We start from the raw sequence: 20602 nt of genomic DNA on the forward strand, positions 1-20602 counted from the left end.
TATCTGCAGCTGCAGCAGCAGCAGCCTTACTGTGATTTCAGAAGGGTTTTATGATGCTCATCTCTTCTGCACAAATGAGCTGTTTTTTGTGTGCATGTTTTTAGTGGGGGGTTCCTATCTGGAGGAAACCCCAGGGGAGCATGGGGAGAGCATGCAAACTCCGCACAGAAAGGCCCTTTTGATGAGCCCACTCGGGCGGTGGGCGCTGAGGACATGGGGATGGGGACACACCCCCAGCGCCACGGCGTCCCAGGCGGGAATCGAACACAGGACCTTCTTGCTGTGAGGCGACAACGCTACCACTGCGCCACCGTGCCCCCCTACAAATGAACTGTTTATAAAATAGGATTTTAGTTGTTTATGTGTTTCATGGTCTGGATCTAAAATTGATTTAGTATGTGGGATTTTAATATTTTTATGTATGTATGTGAGTGATACAGAAATATTTGATTGATATAGTTTCTTGGTTGAGAAGCATACAAACGAAAAGAACTGGCTACAGTTTTTAATTATTCCGTGTGTATAGAGAAGGTCTGATTAGCATATATGTATGTTTGAATAGATCTATTTATGTTTTATTAATTTATTTCCCTCATCAAGACATGCATTAAATGAGAAATGACCAAAAGTACTCTTTTCCGAGTCTTCATTTGTGTTTCCAAAGCAGTGCCAGGGGGCAGTGTTGCACCATAAAGGCACATGGCTGCATTATTTATTTATTTACTAATTCATGCATTTATTTATTCAGTGCATATTGGTCTGCAATGCAGATACCAGTTTCTTGTCATCATCCCTTTAGCCGTTTTGATGTAGAGTGTCATGGTCAACTAAGCAGAACATTATTATTTTACGATGGGCTACTTGGATTGTTGGATTTAGTCTCCTTAAAATGCATATCACCTCTTCACAGGGGGTTAACTTAACATTGAGTTAATAAACATTTAAAATTTAGCTTTTTTCCTGAAATGATACACAGTTCTTATCTTTCCTCTCCTTTTACCTTCCCCTTCTCCACTGACCTCCCCATGGCCCAGATCATATGAGTGATAGGACTATAAATCTATAGGTTTGACCGCACACTCCCAGAGTGACAGCTGAGATATGGTGGATATAACTATTTATAGTTTATTGGCATCAAGCTTAAAGGAGTTATTGCGTGTGTGTGTGTGTGTGTGTGTGTGTGTGTGTGTGTGTGCGTGTGTGCGTGTGTGTGTGTGTGTGTGTGTGTGTGTGTGTGTGTGTGTGTGTGTGTGTGTGTGTGTGTGTGTGCGTGTGCGTGTGTGTGTGTGTGTGTGTGTGTGTTGTGTATGCTCATACATGTGTGTTAGTTTGAGAGTGAGTTATGATACAGAGTAAATCTAGAAAATGAGGGATATATTTATGTATAGAGAGGCCAACTTCAAGCAACATATCAACCATGCATGCTGACTTCATAGAAATGGAGGCCTATATAGGCTACTTGCACTGTCTTTATCTGTGTGTGTGTGTGTGTGTGTGTGTGTGTGTGTGTGTGTGTGTGTGTGTGTGTGTGTGTCTGTCTGTGTGTGTGTGTGTGTGTGTGTGTGTGTGTGTGTGTGTGTGTGTGTGTGTGTGTGTGTGGTGTGTGTGTGTGTGTGTGTGTGTGTGTGTGTGTGTGTGTGTGTGTGTGTGTGTGTGTGTGTGTGTGTGTGTGTGTGTGTGTACACACACACACACACACACACACACACACACTACAGTGAACACATTAGCTCATTCAAAAAGAAAACAAACACGTACTGGCTCCTTATTACTGCCTCCGTTATGTAATAGCTCTTTTCATCTTGTGCAGAAGCAGCACAGCTGTCCTTAGGGAAAACCTCCGACAGAGCTCAGTCAACCTACTTGCATTTAGATGCCGGTGGGCTTCATTTCAAGCTGTTAACCAGGAGAAAACAGCACGAATGTTGCAAGTTCTCAAACACAAACCTGCCACTCGCTCCTCTGGCAGCTCAGCACTCTGCTGAACCCTGTCTAGACGTTTCTGCCTCCAACTCCCCTGCACAGTCCCTCCCTCCTCATCAGCTCTGCTTCCCCCAGAATAATAATTAAAAACAAAAATACTACAAAGCACCACACCCCCCGTCTCTGTGCTGCACATTATGTTTTCACTTTCCCTGACTTCTGAAAACCCTGGACCCTTTCCAGTCCCCATTATTATGCTGTCCCTTGTAGCTACTATATATAGTTTTTTAATTAAAAGACCACTTGTAATGTATTCTTCTTGCAGTGGTAATCATTTGTGGAGACGTTTATTCTTTTTAAGCACAAACTTACTCTCGATAAGAGTGTCAGCAAAATGCCTGGATGAAAGTGGCTGCATTTTACAGTATTTCCATTAGCGTGTGAGTATGTGTGTGTGTGTGCCTGTGTGTGTGTGCGCGCACGCGCGCGCGTGTGTATGTGTGTGTGCGCGCACGCGCGCGCGTGTGTATGTGTGTGTGTGTGCCTGTGTGTGTGCATGTATGATATGGGTGTATGCAAGTGCGTGCGTGATTTTTCTGACTGTCTTATTGATTAAAATCTGCATGTTAAGTTATTTTGTGTTCAGAAAGAGAAAACCCTCTTTTGCACCAGTTTAATTTGCTGATAATAGGAATATGGTCGTATGATGATAGCGTCAGTGTAATTATGTGATTAAACCCCCCCAGTGCAAATAAGTAGAAGGACATGACTGTATCCATGCTAGCGTGTGAGGCTGACATGCGTGTGTGCATGTACAGTATGTGCGGCTACATGCGTGTGTGTGTGCATGTATGATTGTGCGGCTATGACCTTGTTGTCCTGGCATCATCCTTCTTTGCATCATATAATCATCAGGCTGAGATCATCATTATGGAGATAAAGAGCGTCCATCACTGCAGCTATGGAAGAGCTGACAGGAGATCTTGACCCCCTGCCTGAACTTGGGGCTATAATCGCTGCAATGGCAATGAGCTCAGGTGAAGGAGAGGCCTCTGTCACCTTCTGTGTGTGTGAGTGTGTGTGTGTGTGTGTGTGTGTGTGTGTGTGTGTGTGTGTGTGTGTGTGTGTGTGTGTGTGTGTGTGTGTGTGTGTGTGTGTGTGTGTGTGTGTGTGTGTGTGTGTGTGTGTGTGTGTGAATTAGCAGATCAATAGGATGATACAAAATCCCATTTCGTATACGCCACTAAAAGAATATTCATCTTTTTCCTGCACTAACAATGTCTCCACTGCACCAGTTTATATGTATTTATTTTTAATTACATTAAATATATACATTTCGAAATGTGTGGTCATGAAGTTCAAGTTCAAGTTTGTTTATTTATTTAGACCTTTATCAAAAGCATGTTTCAGTGTCTGTAGCTAGATCTAGCTAAACTGAACAAAATGATATACAAGCAGTGCACAGCCATTCTTGTTCTGACAAAAAAGAAATACAAATACATGTTCTTTACAAACAATAAAAGACAATCCCTTAAAATGGCATTTCACATCCTCTGTGTGAATGACAATGACAATCTTGGGGTGTAAAGTCACAATATGTTTTCATTTGAGATGACACAATGTTAGAAGTCAATCACTTTTTCACAGACCCAGTAATGCAGTAAGTCACACGTGGCATCAATCCAGCTGTTTAGTTCTTCATGCCAATATGTGTTAACACAGTCCTCCTTTACACCTTTGTGTTTTGTACTGGGCTGGCCTGCGTGCCAGAATAATCTGTAAAAAAGAAATATATATATATAGTCAACCGTACTTGATGGAAAATAAGATGCAGCATGCATGATCATTATGACTATTATTATTATTATTATTATTATTATTATTATTATTATTATTATTATTATTATGATTATTGTTATTAATTTATTATTATTATTATTATTATCATCATCATCATCATCATTATTATCATTATGGACTGAAGAATGAATGTCTTACCTGCTGCTCAGAGGTTTACCATCCACCCATTTCCAGATTCCCTCCTTATCCCTGTCACTCAAACCAATCCAAATTCTCTTGTTGAAGGAATTGATGAATCTCTGTTGAATTGTTTCAAAGACAAATGACATCAACACACACTTGTGGAGCCCTCAAACAAAGTGTGGAATGTGAGACTTTTAATAAAATTGAATCTAATTAAACACACTCTAAAGATATTTTTTTACAATCAAAACAGCAAATTCGTGGGCGTGGGGGGGGGGGGGGGGGTGTTGTCACTTTTCTCTTTACCTGTTCTTCTTCAGTGTTTATGATGACCAGGTCTGCTCCTCTCTGTATGCACTCCTGCCTGCTGTTCTCCCAGCTTGTTTTATTGGTAGAAATGTAGTAAAAACTGTTGCTGAATGAGCTGCATCCTCCATCTTTACAGAAATGCTCTGCAAGAGGAGAGGATCTTAAGAGCAGCAAATAAAAGCGTAATGCATATGCACACAATACAGTACATGCAAGTTCACACACGCACACGCACGCACACACACACACACACACATGCACGCACGCACACACACACACACACACACACACACACACACACACACACACACACACACACACACACACACACACACACACACACACAGGCAGAATAAAACAGACAGACTCACTGAGCTCAAACCAAGTTGTTCTGTTTTCAGCCCAGGTCTTGTTGAGGGTCTGCAGGTTGCAGGATGTGCAGTTCCACCCTGAGAGCCTCTCTTCTAATCTGCCATCAGCCTTTGTATCTGCACAGGAAAATCAAAACAGTGGTTGAATTTAGGTCGAGCCAAGTATACAAAATGGATGCTGAAGAGGGCAAATCTAATGTGTGATAGAGGAAGTGAATGGCTCACCGTGGACCACAACGCCTATAAGGCCAGCCAGTAGGAGAAAACACATCAGCAGCAGACACACTACAGTCACCCTGCAGGGCTTGGTCACTGGCTGGGTAACATCACCTTTAAGAACAAGACAGACCTGCCATGTTTATTAACACATAGCACCAGAAGGACTTTACACAGAGCTGAATATTGTTGTTCATCAGCAATACTTGTGATTTTCTCTGTATGTGTTGTGTATGTATGCCTGCGTGCATGTGTGTGTGTGTGTGTGTGTGTGTGTGTGTGTGTGTATGTGTGTGTGTGTGTGTGTGTGTGTGTGCGTGTGCGTGCGTGTGTGCGCGTGTGTGCGTGTGTGCGTGTGTGTATGTGTGTGTGTGTGTGTGTGTGTGTGTGTGTGTGTGTGTGTGTGTGTTACTGTTAGAGGACAAGGCTATATATTTGCAACATTTACTGCCGACAACGTTTGCTACTAGAGCCACACAGAAGATAAACACAAGGTTCAGACTACTGTGGAAAGCTAGGTCGACTCCGGAAGTTGTTCACTTCACACACACTTTTGAGTTTGTGACTTTGTGTGGTTGTGTTACTCACCTAGCTGCTGATCTGGCATGTTCTCCGTATTTGATCTGGGGTCACGACCCTCATAGTTGTCTAAACTTTCATAGATGTCCACTCCCCTCTCCTCCACCTCGTCGCTCCCTCCAGCTGAGGCTCTCTCTTCCCTCTCTCTTAGACGCTCCTCTTCTTCTAGAGGATCGTCGTTGTCGTAAATGTGAACATGCTCAGACATCTCCATCTTCTGTCTCAATCATCAGCTACTTGATACATCCGGACTTGTTTTCAGTTTGCCACTGTTTTCTTAAAACTACAAAATACGTCTTTTTTCTGATCTATGTCTAAATAAAGCCTTGTGTTTCCTTGCTCCATCCAGTATCTTGCGTCTTTGTGCAGATACTATAACAGTTTTTCACTACTTTGTTGCTTTTTTTCTTTTTCTTTGCATCGGTGCTGTCGCTGACGCAGGTAATGCTCACAGGATGCGGTTTTAACAGGAAAGACTTGTCGCTGGTATTGTTTTTGCATTGCACAATGCATCCATAGTAACACAATAACAGAATGTATTACTATTTTGGTCATGGGTGTCATACACTTTCTGTAATAAAACATGTAAATCTTATCAGGGGTCGATGGTCTAATTTGTGACAGTTTAGGGGTTCTTGATGTGAAAAAGTTTGAGAACCACTGGACTAACCTACCTGGCGCCCCCATCATCTCCATTACTAAAGCATGATACCAAATTTGCTTTAGAGAGCCAAGTTGATTTAATTTGATTAAGTAGAAGTGGCATGTTTTGGAAAGTATAAGTATAAATAACTTTAACTCTTGTTAGTAAATGCACAATGGTGACCAGTAAACAGAGCAGGCCGCTCAAACCCTGGAGGCAAAAACATATGTTTATTGTAATATAAACCATGTATTTATTTTTAATTACATTAAATAATATATACATTTAGAAATCTGTGGTCATGAAGTTCAAGTTCAAGTTTGTTTATTTATAGCCCTTTATCAAAAGCATGTTTCAGTGTCTATAGCTACATCTAACTAAACTGAACAAAATGATAAGCACAGCCATTCTTGTTCTGAAGCTATCACAAAAAGACAAATACAAATACATGTTCTTTACAAACAATAAAAGACAATCTCTTAAAATGACATTTCACGCGCTCTGTGTGAAATAACAATGATGATCTTGGTGTGGGGGGTAAAGTCACAATATGTTTTCATTTGAGATGACACAATGTTAGAAGTCAATCACTTTTTCACAGACCCAGTAATACAATGAGTCACAAGTGGCATCATTCCAGCCGTTTAGTTTTTGCCAATATGTGTTAACACAGTCATTCTTTACACCTTTGGATTTTGTACTGGGCTGGCCTGTGTGCCAGAATCTGTAAAAAAAAAAATATATATATATACAGTATAGTCAACCGTACTTGATGGAAAATAAGATGCAGAATGCATTATCATTATTCTTATTCTTATTCTTATTCTTATTCTTATTCTTATTCTTATTCTTATTCTTATTCTTATTCTTATTCTTATTCTTATTAGTGGCCGGGCCAGCGAAGCGGCAGGGCCACTTATTGTATTTGCCTGTATTATTATTATTTATTTATTTTTTCTTCCTCCCGGGAAGTTCGACTTCCCATGGATGAAAACTAACCAAACTTTGCACAAAGGTCCAGTCCCATGCCAAATGTCTTTGACACAAATTTGGGGCCAATAGTCCTAACGGTGGCACGACAGCGACCGTCTAAAGTTTAAAACTTAAGAAATTCATAAAAAATCAGGCATACGTGCTACGACTTTGCAACTTTCACCAAAATGTGCGCCTAAACGAGGGGAAACTTTTGTACAATGCAACCTATGGCCAATTATGAAGTTTAAAGACCGCAAAACTGCAAAAACTGCAAAAACGAATTAAACCCTACTCCTCCCACATTTCTTCTTCAAACGACACCAAACTTCAGTATCTGCATCGTTAGACTGTTCTACACAAAAGTATCAAACCAGATTTTCGATCGGTCAAAAATTGAGCCCACAGCGCATCAAAACGTTGAATTCTGGCCCCGTGTATAGCTTAATTACCTTAATTACCTTTGGCAATTAGGTTGTATTTGTGATGTCATCAGTCAGTCAAGCAATTGTGATGCCATCACTAATGTCACTCGAGCAATTGTGATGTCATAATATTTTTTTTCCCCATTGACTTGCATGGGGTTTCGAAAAATCTTGCAGTAAATTAGCTGTAATTCAGAAACCATAACAGCTACAGCTACGAAACTTGGTAGGGAGGTGCACAGAGGGGCCTTTTATTCTACACGAAAGAATTACACAAATTGAGCAGATGGTGGAGCTATAACAGCCCTCTTTACATTCTGGTCCATAACTTCTGAACCGTATGGTCTATCATCAAACTTCTTTTTTCCCTGGATTCCTTGGGTCCTTCCGCATCTACTCATCTAGGTCACGCCCATTTCCGTCTGACTAGATTTTCCGCCATTTTGAATTTGGTCCAAAACAGTTTTTTTGCGATTCCCCCTTGAAATTTTGTCCAGTCTTCACCAAACCAAAGCACACATCATGTGATGAGTGTCCTGCACAACACTGTTTCGTGGTATTTGAAAAAAGCACACCGTTGCGATATAATCGACTTCCAAACTTCTGTGGGTGGGGCCAATTTCACAAGAATCACCATAACTCTAGAACACAACGTGCGATCCTAACCAACCTTGGTCCAGGTGTGGAAGGATGTACTCTGAGCCTATAGGATAAATATTGTGTCATTTCGCCTTTAGGGGGCGCTATAGCAGCATTCAGTACCTGTACCTTCTAAATTGTTTTATTTTGAAGGGCGGCAGGAAGTGCTGATTCATTGTCATTATGGCCAACCTTCCTTCTTGTATTGACACTTGACACTTCTAAGCTGATTTCAAGGCTCAAGGCTCAAGGCTCAAAGCCTTTAGACTTGCCCGGCCACGACCCATTGCTGCGCAGCAGCTATAATTCTTATTCTTATTCTTATTCTTATTCTTATTCTTATTCTTATTCTTATTCTTATTCTTATTCTTATTCTTATTCTTATTCTCATCATTATGGACTGAAGAATGAATGTCTTACCTGCTGCTCAGAGGTTTACCATCCACCCATTTCCAGATTCCCTCCTCATCCCTGTCACTCAAACCAATCCAAATTCTTTTGTTGAAAGAATTGATGAATCTCTGTTGAATTGTTTCAAAGACAAATGACATCAACACACATTTGTGAAGCTCTCAAACAAAGTGTGGAATGTGAGACTTTTAATAAAATTTAATCCAATTAAACACACTCTAAAGAGATTTTTTACAATCAAAACAGCAAATTTGCGGGGGGGGGGGGGGGGGTGTTGTCACTTTTCTCTTTACCTGTTCTTCTTCAGTGTTTATGATCGCTAGGTGTGCTCCTCTCTGTATGCACTCCTGCCTGCTGTTCTCCCAGCTTGTTTTATTGGTAGAAATATAATAAAAACTGTTGCTGAATGAGCTGCATCCTCCATCTTTACAGAAACGCTCTGCAAGAGGAGAGGATCTTAAGCACAGCAAATAAAAGCACAATGCATATGCACACAAATGTACACTACATGCAGGTTCACACACACGCACACACACACATGCACACACACACAGGCGCGCACGCACGCACACACATACGCATGCGTGCACGCAAGAGGGTCTTAAGCGCAGAAAATAAAAGCACAATGCATATGCACACAAATGTACAGTACATGCAGGTTCACACACACGCACACACACACACACACACACACACACACACACACACACACACACACACACACACACACACACTCACACACACTCACTCACACACACACACACACACACACACACGCACACACACACACACACACACACACACACACACACACACACACACACACACACACACACACACACACACACACACACAGGCAGAATAAGACAGACAGACTCACTGAGCTCAAACCAAGTTGTTCTGTTTTCAGCCCAGGTCTTGTTGAGGGTCTGCAGGTTGCAGGATGTGCAATCAGCCTTTTTATCTGCACAGGAAAATCAAACAGTGGTTGAATTTAGGTTGAGACAAGTAAACAAAATGGATGCTGAAGAGGGCAAATCTAATGTGTGATAGAGGAAGTGAATGGCTCACCGTGGACCACAACGCTTATAAGGCCAGCCAGTAGGAAAAGACACATCAGCAGCAGACACACTACAGTCACCCTGCAGGGTGTGGTCACTGGCTGGGTAACATCACCTGTAAGAACAAGACAGACCATGTTTTAACACATAGCACCAGAGGGACTGTTACACAGAGCTCAATATTGTTGTTAAACACAGCAAGACTTGTGATTTTCTCTGTATGCATGCCTGCGTGCATTTGTGTGTGTGTGTGTGTCCGTTCATAGGTGTGTGTGTGTGTGTGTGTGTGTGTGTGTGTGTGTGTGTGTGTGTGTGTGTGTGTGTGTGTGTGTGTGTGTGTGTGTGTGTGTGTGTGTGTGTGTGTGTGTGTGTGTGTGTGTGTGGTTGTGTTACTCACCTAGCTGCTGACCTGGCGTGTTCTCCGTATTTGATCTGGGGTCACGACCCTCATAGTTGTCTAAACTTTCATAGATGTCCACTTCCCTCTCCTCCAGCTCATCGCTCCCTCCAGCTGTGACTAAGGCTCTCTCCTCCCTCTCTCTTAAACGCTCCTCTTCTTCCAGAGGATCGTCGTTCTCGTAGATGTGAACATGCTCAGACATCTCCATCGTCTGTCTCAATCATCAGCTACTTGATACATCCGGACTCGTTTTCAGTTTGCCACTGTTTTCTTCATCTATAAACTACAATCTATGTCCAAATAAAGCCTCATGTTTCTGTCACTGACAGGTGCCAGCATACTGTGAGGTAGCCTAATGCCCACAGGATGTGGTTTGAACAGGAAAGACTTGTGGGTGGTATTGTTTTTCACCTTGTGAGTCTGTGTGTGTCATCAAGGCAAAATGTTGTCCTAGAGACACCTATTGTAGTAGGAACTGTCACAGAGGCAGTTTGGAGTACTTTCCCATCTATTTATGTCTGTCTGTCTGTCTGTCTGTCTGTCTGTCTGTCTGTCTGTCTGTCTGTCATGCATGTGATTGTCTACTGTCTAGCATGACATAGCTGGTACCCATGGATGCATTAGGCATTCTAGATTCAGAGAATATCAGTATCTTCACTCTAGCTTTAAAAATGTGTCCGCTAGAGCCTCTGAAACACATGTCATGTCGGCCGCGGACGTGTCTTGCAAAAAGGGCACCTATCCTTCAGAGGGCAAAAGGGCAGGTGCCTGGGCACCACCTGGGGTCTATCTGTGCACGTCCCTGACAAGCATAGCGCAAAACACAAGGTACTGTTAAGAGCAGATTTTTAGCAAGACAAACAATCTAGCTATTTTACAGCCTAGCCCAGTGGTTCTCAGCCCTGGAGGCAAAAACATACAAACCAATCGTGAGACAAATTGTGAGACTGTGCTACAGGCAATTCAAACCTTACATACAACAAGGCATTTGTCACATCTACCAAATAAAAAGATGATGAGGGACACAGGAATGTACATGTAAACAACAAAGACGAGATATTAAGAACATATTAAGCCTATATTAAATGTGTCCTTCCTGTCTTATGCAATTTGGCTCCATGGCATGTACCAGCGCTCCTTTACTCCCAATCCAATTCCAGCTCCACGGTCACGACTGCAGGATTCTCATCTTTTGACTGAAAATTGCATCCTGACAAAAATGTTGTTACCATCAGTCTTCCCAAACTTTAGAATATAGGAACCACAGGGAAAGCCCAGAAAAGGGAGGCTGATAATTTTTGACACTTGGCTTTTGTCCTTTTTTTTATGACAAACTTTAGATCAACTATACTGTGTGCTAAAATGTTTGCATTTAATAGTCCAACTTGTATGACTGATCTGTCACGAAAAGAGGGGCCACAAATCTTGTGAAAAAGGTTGAGAATCACTGGGCTAGAGCACAGACCATTACCTTTTTTTCCAAGTCATCCTCTCTCTCTACCATTTATCAAATAAGGCCACCAATACCAACAGAAATCTTAAGGCACATTCCACAACACATGACACAAACACTCTTATAATGATCAATATTAGTTTGCAGTCCGTCCACTGTGTGAGGAACAGGAGAAAAGTGCACAGGTGGGAAGTGCTTCTGCCCTTTTTACTCAAGTCACTAAATGGCCCTTTCAGATCAAGCCAATACACCTGAAGCTATAGAGCCGAGACTCTGAATCTAACCTTCTTGCTTGATGATCAGCTGAGGATGGCTTTTGTCTTACGGGACACCTTACAAGGATAATGGTGCACTGCAGATGCTGGATGGAGGAGAGGTGCCTTTAGGAGTAATGAACCAGACAGAAGGGGCCTTTTTCATAGTCAAAGCTGACCTGTAAAACCCCAGTCTTTCTAATATCAATAGTGATACATGCATTTTATTTCAATATCATTAACTAAATAGAAATGTTAATGATTCTTTTTAAATATGGTACAAACCTTCAAAATTGAATTCCGTTAAAATCTAGCTTTTAACCTTCAAAATCAAGAGTTCATTCATTTTGAATAGAACTGTCATTTAATTTGCAATTTAAATAATGATTGCAGGCGGATGTATCGTGCAGGGTTTGCTGACCTTGCAGGTTCCACACTTCAAATGAGCATATAAATGTGCCCAGAGAAAGTTGTGTGGTTAAGCCCCTTGCCTCTGGATCTACAAAGTTTGCATTTTTTGTGTGCAAAACATTTACTATCAGAGCTTCCCAGCACAGGCCACTCATAATATACTGTAACATTAATTTAGAGGAGGTTGGATTACCAGCAGTAAAGCCTGACTTGGCATCAGGTTCCTCTTTCTGGCAGAATGATCAAAATTGACCTTATCAGTATTTCAACATTTCTGTCACCGTGATAGATCAGAGGTTATCTGTTAGGTATGACAGTGTTGTGACAGAGTCTTACCTTTATTGTGGTTGCCACACTTTGGGATTGATCTTCCTTTTCTTTCTGTTTTTAGACCATCAACCTTCCTAAACTCTAACACACATTTTCTAAGTCAGCCATTGCCTCCTCCTCCTCCTCCTCCTCCTCTTGAGTTCCTCCTCCTCCTCCTCATGTGCCTTTCTCCATCCTCCTTCCATAGACTTTATAAAAAGTTTGAGATGGCCTGAAAGGGATTAAGCAATTAATTAATAATTATTAAGGAGTAATTAGAACATCAACAAGTAAAATAATGATACCAAGTACAGTACACATATTAATATTATACAATACAGCCACCTTTTTGGAACCTGTACATCCCAAGGGTCAATTATATTACTTATGAATGAGACTCTCTCTCTCTCTCTCTCTCTCTCTCTCTCTCTCTCTCTCTCTCTCTCTCTCTCTCTCTCTCTCTCTCTCTCTCTCTCTCTGTGACTACAAGTCACTTATTACATAATCATACGTAAGCCAATGTGGTGATCCCAGTGTTTACCCTGCCTTTTCGACACAACATGGCCCCCGTGAGAAGGGGGAGCGAAAACGTTGCATTCTCCTTTAAAAATGGACCCGCCCCCTCGGACACACGCACGCGCAGTTTGGATGCGAGTCATGTGACAGTGCCATTCACGTGATGTAGGAAGGAAGGACAACTCACACCTGCTCGAGTAAGTTTCTGCTGTTTGGGATTCAGCTTTGTCTTCTAACATCGACAGTTCATTTAATGTCGGCAGACTATGGAACTCTAACAGAAAGAGACCTCTAAAATCATTTGTTCAACTTGATAGGCACAGAAAGTTTTATTTTTTATCGAGACAGACAACCTTGCCCGGACCGTTACCTTGTAGCCTACTAGAAATACATGCAGCATGTTTGAGGTGATAGATTTATGCAGTCCAGTCTATGTTACTTTTCCAGCCTCCTGATTTGTTTCTTTTTATGCATGCCAGCAATTCTTACCAGATGCTAAAAGATTTGTGGCGGTGTTTGTCCATGACTGTCATAGAAATACAACACAATTATGAAAATAATAATACATAGAAAGATGACATCGAAAAACATTGAACACTTGTTTGACAAGATGCACGTAGCTGGTAAGCATTTTACTAGCTAGTTTTCTCTTCACAATGATCAAGATGACCACTGCCAGTTTTGCTTTGCCTGAGATTCTCCTTATAGTCACAAAAGCGGAGACTAGCCTAGCAGGGCTTGTATTCATGGGGCCTCAAGTCTCAAACTTGGAGGATTAACTAGACAGAACAGAGTCTGTACAGAGTGACACAGTGCTATGGCACATTCATGATTATCCATCCATATAGACCTAATTATCATTCATTTTGAGTGTGATCTGACTCAGCTGCCCCAATCTCTTGAGTACATGGCTATGTAGGTGCCGAGTGAACAACATTAGCAAGTGAACTGTTAACAAACATAGCTTGGAGCATACAGTAGCCTACTAGCCTTCATAGGCTACATGGATGTACTGCTGATAAAATGCATGGTGGTGCTGTATTGCAGCAGTCATGAAAACTAATCAAGTAATAAAGGCACCACCCAGCAGTACATTCTCCCATGATTTCATCTAAATAATTTGCATGTGAGAATAGCATTATTGGAGTTTTATAGTTAAAATGTTAAGGTGTTCGTGTTCTCTTCCGTATATATTGCTCAATGAAGAACAGATGTTATTAGTTGTTGTTGTTGTTTATTTTTTTGACTCCCCCTCCCCCCCCCCCCTCCACACACACTTTCTCCACAATTTTTTTTTTTTTACTTTAGGTTTTTATTATGTTTTTTTACAAGGTAGACAGACATACAAGACAGACACACAATACAATCCTTGACAGCAAAGCATGACAGTATGAATATCAGCATTTTGGACCTTAGTGAAAAAGGAAAGGCATTACAGGCATTAAAGGTATACTACGCAACTCCCCCATCAAAAAAGAAAATATTATGAAAATTGACGTTTTTGTCGGAAAACTTTTCCATAAGGATACTTTCTCCCCAATTGTACTTGGCCAATCTTCCCCCGTGCCACCCCGGTCGCTGCTGCACTCTCTGCCGATCTGGGGAGGTGGTTGTTGTCTTTAACCACACATTTACAATAATATTGTCATCGGATGTTCATGTTTTGTAGTAGATGTTTTGTTTTAGATGTAGAAAATCTGTTATTCCAAGTGGGTGAAGCCCAAGTCTGTCCGGCTGAAGTTGTTGTTAGTCTTTACAGTGTTGGCCCCATCACTTGAAGGCACCACCTCCCCTGCATGTAGAGAAAAATCGAAAGGTTGCCAGATCTCTTATGAAATGTAGGCTACATAAAGTTATCTGCAAACAGTTTTGTAGTTTATATACATTTATATTTTTTCCCTCCGATTGAATCTACTCTCTGCCATGTAAGCAAGTCAAATAGAAATGCTATAGACTACTAGTACTAGGGTATTACACCAAATCAGAAATTGGATGGTGTAAACCTTTTATTTATTTATTTATTTATTTATTTATTTATTTATTTATTTATTTATTTATTTATTTATTTATTTATTTATTTTTAATCAATGCTGTCCTAACTCCTGTTGTTGTACTACAGGGTGTGCCGTAGGGAGGATGAGCAGGGGCAATGGAGCCAGGAGGAAAGGAGGCAGGCTGCACAAGTCCAGCAACATGGTGGCCCCTGACCCTGAAATGGTGGCTGAGGTTAAAGATCTTTTCAGTAAGGTCAGAACCTATGCTAAACCCACCAATGAGGAGTGGTGTATCCCTGACCAAAACGCTGCCTTCAGCCGGCCTCCACAGGAACACTGCCAGCTGCAGGGCCTGAAGACGTCACTGAACGACGTGAAGAACCAGCTCAGCGACCAGGATGTGAAGGTCTGGCATCAGCACACCAACTCCACTAATCGCGCCGGGAAAGTCATCGCTGCGGTACGTTCTGCTGCCAATGCAGAGATCTGCACCCAGGCCTGGTGCAAGTTCTACGAGATCCTAGGAACCTTTGACCTCCTGCCAGAGGAGGCACTGCAGAGCGGAGAGCTGAGCACAGTTCACCTGTGCGAAGCTCCGGGGGCTTTTATAACCGCTCTAAATCACTACGTCAAAACCAGCCAGCACACGCGCTACTGCGACTGGACCTGGGCCGCCAACACTCTCAACCCCTACCACGAGGCCAACGGGGGGAACACGACCATCGCGGATGATCGGCTCATCGCGAACACGCTACCTTGGTGGTTCTTTGGCTCCGACAACACGGGCAACATCATGAGCCAGGGGCACGTGCTGGAGCTGCAGGTGTTTGTGGGGAACATGCGTCGGGTGGATATGGTGACGGCGGACGGGAGTTTCGACTGCCAGGAGAACCCCGACCAGCAGGAGGCGCTGGTGGCGTCGCTGCACTACTGCGAGGCGGCGGCCGCACTGCTGCTCCTCAGCCCCGGCGGCTCTTTCATCCTGAAGATGTTCACGCTGTACGAGCACTCCTCCGTCTGCCTGCTCTACCTGCTCAACTGCTGCTTCCGCGCCGTCAGCGTCTTCAAACCTGCCACCAGCAAGGCAGGGAACTCTGAGGTGTATGTCGTGTGTCGGCACTACGACGCCAAGGAAGCCGTCAGGCTTCTGCTGTCAAAGCTAATCCGTAACTACGGACCACATCTGGCCGACCGCGAGGCGCTTTTCCCCAATTCCCTAATCCCGCTATCGTTCCTGGAGCAGCATGAACAGGTGTGCTGCTACTTCCACACACTGCAGGTGGAGACCATCAAAGAGAACCTGCGACTGTTTGAAGGTATGAGCCCAGAGGAGAAGCAGCGGCTCGACTGGATTAGGGATTACACGGCACAGGAATACCTGCAGCGCTTCCAGGTAGGAATGGAACAGGAATTCCTCAGGTTCCGAAAATGCCCGTTAAAGTCTGAAATCACATTATTTAAACCTTTCGAAGCTATGGATACACTTAAACATAGCATTGTACATTCTAAGTTCGGTTGTAGAGGTCTTAAAATGTTATACCCTATTTTTTCAGTGAGAAATCAGCCCAGTTAAGCCTACAGTGATTTCAGAATCACCTTGACGTTTTCGGCATTTTTTCGAGCCTGATGTCAAAATTAAATGAGATTTTTGTCAAAAATCCTCACAAGATACCCCATTATGACAAAGTGCAAACATGCTTTTAGAAATTTGTATTGATAACTAAACCTAACCCTAACTGAAATACATAAATATCTGACTGAAATAAGCATGACAACCCCCCAAGTCAAAACTTTGTAGAAGCACCATTGGCAGTGATTACAGCTTTGAGATATCGCAAAGGAATTTGGATGCCCCCCTAACTCAAATAGGAGCACTGCAAAAGGTTAAATCAGTGACCAAAAAAACCTAACCTGATCAATAACCTGATCAATCACATGGCAATGGTTTATAAGTCAGCAGGGCTCCAGGCTAACTTTTACACAGGTAAATAGGTGCTGCCAACATTAGATGCATGTCACTTCCTCTCGTAATATCTACATCCTTTATAATTGAGAATAGTCTCGCTGGTCTCGCTTGTTCACCATCCTTGACATTCCACTGACGAGGATGAAGGATGTTCTGAGCTGCACTGCCTCCTGTTTGAGTTGCATGTGTTTCTGGTTGGATTCACACGCAAGTTAATTTATCTCTGTGTAGTAGATCCTTTATGTGGATTGTAGATAAGATGCGTTGCATTTGCACTGTTGTTGTTAGTGTGACCAAAGAGATGCACCCGGGGGTTTTTGCATCGGCACATCCCCGATGCAAATAACTGGCTTTGAGATGATTAAAGTGTCCCTCTCCTCTCCTGTGTTTCAGGTGAGCTTCCTGCCACGCGCCCGCTGGCTGTCTCGTAACACGGTGAGTCCCGCCTGCTGCAGCGTGTCGGCCGGCCGGCCTCTGGGACAGAGGATGCAAATGGGCTCCTTCAACCAGCGGAGGGAGTTGCAGGCCCTGAGCTGGAGGGAGCGCGTGGAGAGGGGTTGCCACGCTACCTGGGTACACAGACACTGCACCGAGCCCGGCGGGACCGGCTGCGTGCTGGAGGGGGCGCCGCTGGCAGAGTGTCACACCGACTCCTGGTACGTCGTGGTGGCGGCCGCACTCCCTACGGTCAGAAACTCTCCGTTCTGCGAGGGAGGATTGTTGACCCACCTGAACGAAGCCCTGGCGCAGACGGCGCAGGGGTCAGCGGCGCTGTGGGATCGCATCCCGCCGTGTCACTCCTGCCACGCGGTGGTTTCCGCCGCCTCCATCTTGTCAGAGGTGGCGGCGCTGTGCGGCGACTTCCCGTCGGCCGATCGTAACGACGGGAGCGGAGTGAGGAGGAGGAGGCGGTGTCTGGTGTTCGGCCGCGGGGCGGCGTGGGCCGCCTGCGAGCGAAAAGAAATCGGGGATTTAGACGTAAAGGTTTGCGCAGAGCCCTCGTGTCCCGGGGAGAGCTGCGTCACGCTGCACGACGGGGAGCCGCGCTACCAGCAGGAGCTGCTGGGCTGCGTGGTGTCCTCCCTGCAGAGCCTGAGCGCCGGAGACGCCCTGCTGCTGCCGCTCCTCTCCGCCCTCACCCGGGTCAGCGCCGCGCTCGTCCACTGCCTGCATCTGTGCTTCCGCTCGCTCACGTTCAGGTGTCCGGCCCCCTCGGGCGCGCTCGGGGTCGGGTCCACGCTGGTGTGTGTCGGCTTCTGCCCCGAAGCCGCCGCCCAGATACTCCCCCGTCTCACCGACCTGCAAAGCCGCATGGGACGGTTGGCCAACGGGGAGGAGGACACAAGCGAGACTCAGTCCTCTGGGGGTCCGAGACAAGTCCTGCAGTTTGTTCCCATGGAGGAACTCCTCACAGGAGGGCTGACCGACTTTCTGTGGGCCATGAACTCTGAAATTGTCCAGCAAAAGCTGCATTTGCTGATGCAAGCGTAGTGCAGTTGAGTAGGTTGTGCCTCTGGGATGCAGTATTCTTTCATTTCATACTTGTGAAAGCAAGCCGTTGCAGTATCAAGTTGAGCAATGGCTGTCAAGTTCCGTTACAGACTGTTTTATTTTGGTTGAATGAGCAAACTATTTAGCTACAGGAGCTTAATGTCTTTCAGTAGATGTTTAGTACATGAGTGACTAGGGATGAAACGATAACCGGTTTGAATGCTAACCATGATAGAATTCCTTATGATAACCGTGATAATTTTCATCACCATAATTGTGATATGAATTTTTCATATCGTTTCATCTCTATGAGTGACATCTGAGGGAGGGCCACCGCTCAACCCAGCCAAGTCTCGGCCAAGGTGCTGGAAAAATAACTAGAGTTACAAATATAAAAGGAATTTCCGCACACTATGAGTGACCACATCTGGGAATCCACAGAAGATGATCTAGCGTAATGGTCATGCTCACTCATTAGGACAGGTTCAAATCTGGACCCAAGCAACACATTTCATTCTAAACAAATAGAAATGTTTAAGCCAAGTTACCATGAAGCCTCAGGCTTCACTTTACTGGATAGTTCTCAACATATCTGTTGTTGCATAGGAAGGTTGTTTCCTCATTTGCAATGTTGAGCAACTTCAATCCCAACAACTAGAGGGCACTCGCTAGAGTGCAGTGCATACCTCCACCAACCTTTCTACAAAGTTTCATGGTGTTTGTTACATGAATCCGTTTGGAAGTTAAGCGCCTTTTTGTAATTGGGCACTGCCTTGCCACGCCCCTTTTGGCCAGTGGGCGTGGAAAGTTAATCAGTTCTAAGTTGGCCCATGACCTACTTTTCTACAAAGTTTCCTGCAAATCTGTTCATAACTTTTTTACAAACAAACGGGTGAATATATTACCTGCCAGCCAACTCTGTCGGCGGAGGTAATCATGTATTTGTGCTGCACATCAGAAGCATTTGCTATGCGTGAAACAAACAACTGCCAGTACTTACTGATCAGCAGAAATCACCCATCGGTAATGATGCGCCAAGAGGATTTGACTCCAAACCTGAGCACCATACCACTTGAATTACAATGATCAAGATGTTTGTTCTGGAGTGCCTCTCATCATTATAGCACATGGCTTCATCACAGGGTGTTGGGAATGCTGTACTGCCTTGTTAGCCTGGGTAAACCCAGCCTTCAACGTGACGTCACAAGCTATGCCTGTAGGCTGTAGCGTAAGTTTCTTCATGACTGATAGCACATAGAGGTCACGTGGAGGCTGGGTTTACCCAGGCTACTGCCTTGTAGCCATCAGGTAGCCTAATATAGCAGGTTGAATAGCAGGCTTACCTGCTACTCAGACCACACTCATAATTCATACAGTAAATAATGATCTTGTGAAGCAGCATGTCAAAGTCAGGTCTGGGTGCTCTAGTCTAAAACCTTCACACTGCATGATCTATACAAGAAGGGAATTGCTCAGAATGAAAACATGTTTCTATGTTTCTACACATATTGGTATAGTTTAAAGCATACTGATTGTGTATTTTGGTATTTAAAAAATAAAATAAAAACATAAAACATGTATTTTAACATTCATAATATGAATATTATGTAACTGAGGTGTTTATGTTCTAAAAAAAGCTAAAAATGTGAACTGGCAAATGACATAAAGTTTTCATTTTCCTGAGATAGCCAGGGTGCTGCTTTTTGACAGATCCCCTCCCCTACTTTTACAGTCTAACATAGAGCTATGTGTCTTTTTTTTTGTTTATTAACTTAGGCTCTCTGAAATAAACACAAGTTGCTGACATCAAAGTAAAGGCTGATATGTAATGCAATGATTCATTGTAGCTACTCTATACATAATTGTTTGTAATGTAAGAGTATTCAGTATTATTGCCAGCAGTATGTTTTTGGTTTTTGTCAACCCTTTAATCATAACTCTGATCAACACCCGAGACTAAGATGATGTATTTCCCTATGTTTTTTTTAACATGTTTTATATGTTGTTGTTTTTTCATTAACACAGCATGTGAACTTGGGCATAAGGGAAACATGCAAAAACATTTTGGCAAAATACCCAAAAGCAGATTGCCAATATTTTCTCCTTCCCATTTGAAATAGTTTTCCCTCGCCAAAATTGAACCTATGTTTGGAGCGTTGTTTCCTGACAAGCTAGCATATGCTATGCTTGGTACCAATGGATGCCTTAGGTCTTCTAGATTCTTCTGATAACAGGATCTCCACTGTAGCTTTAAAAAATGACCCTGCTACAGCCAT

General features: G+C 43.4%; 2 protein-coding genes across 2 annotated transcripts; one reads left to right on the forward strand and one right to left on the reverse strand.

Moving 5' to 3' along the window:
• Nucleotides 1-3384: 3384 nt before the first annotated feature.
• Nucleotides 3385-5589, reverse strand: LOC310789065 (C-type lectin domain family 6 member A-like; the record flags this gene model as incomplete). The annotated part of the gene is made up of 6 exons (XM_083650666.1): nt 3385-3699; nt 3922-4022; nt 4213-4358; nt 4587-4703; nt 4812-4916; nt 5391-5589. The coding sequence occupies 6 exons, from the start codon at nt 5587-5589 to the stop codon at nt 3546-3548; spliced, it is 822 nt and encodes a 273-aa protein (XP_083506792.1). The 3' UTR covers nt 3385-3545.
• A 7457-nt stretch (nt 5590-13046) lies between these two features.
• cmtr2 (cap methyltransferase 2) lies at nt 13047-20073 on the forward strand. The gene is made up of 3 exons (XM_083651192.1): nt 13047-13072; nt 14995-16262; nt 17229-20073. The coding sequence occupies exons 2-3, from the start codon at nt 15012-15014 to the stop codon at nt 18324-18326; spliced, it is 2349 nt and encodes a 782-aa protein (XP_083507318.1). The 5' UTR covers nt 13047-13072; nt 14995-15011; the 3' UTR covers nt 18327-20073.
• The last annotated feature ends 529 nt before the right edge of the window (nt 20074-20602 follow it).

The sequence above is a fragment of the Poromitra crassiceps genome (assembly GCF_964638095.1).
Source record: "Poromitra crassiceps genome assembly, chromosome: 14".
Lineage (NCBI taxonomy): Eukaryota > Metazoa > Chordata > Actinopteri > Beryciformes > Melamphaidae > Poromitra > Poromitra crassiceps.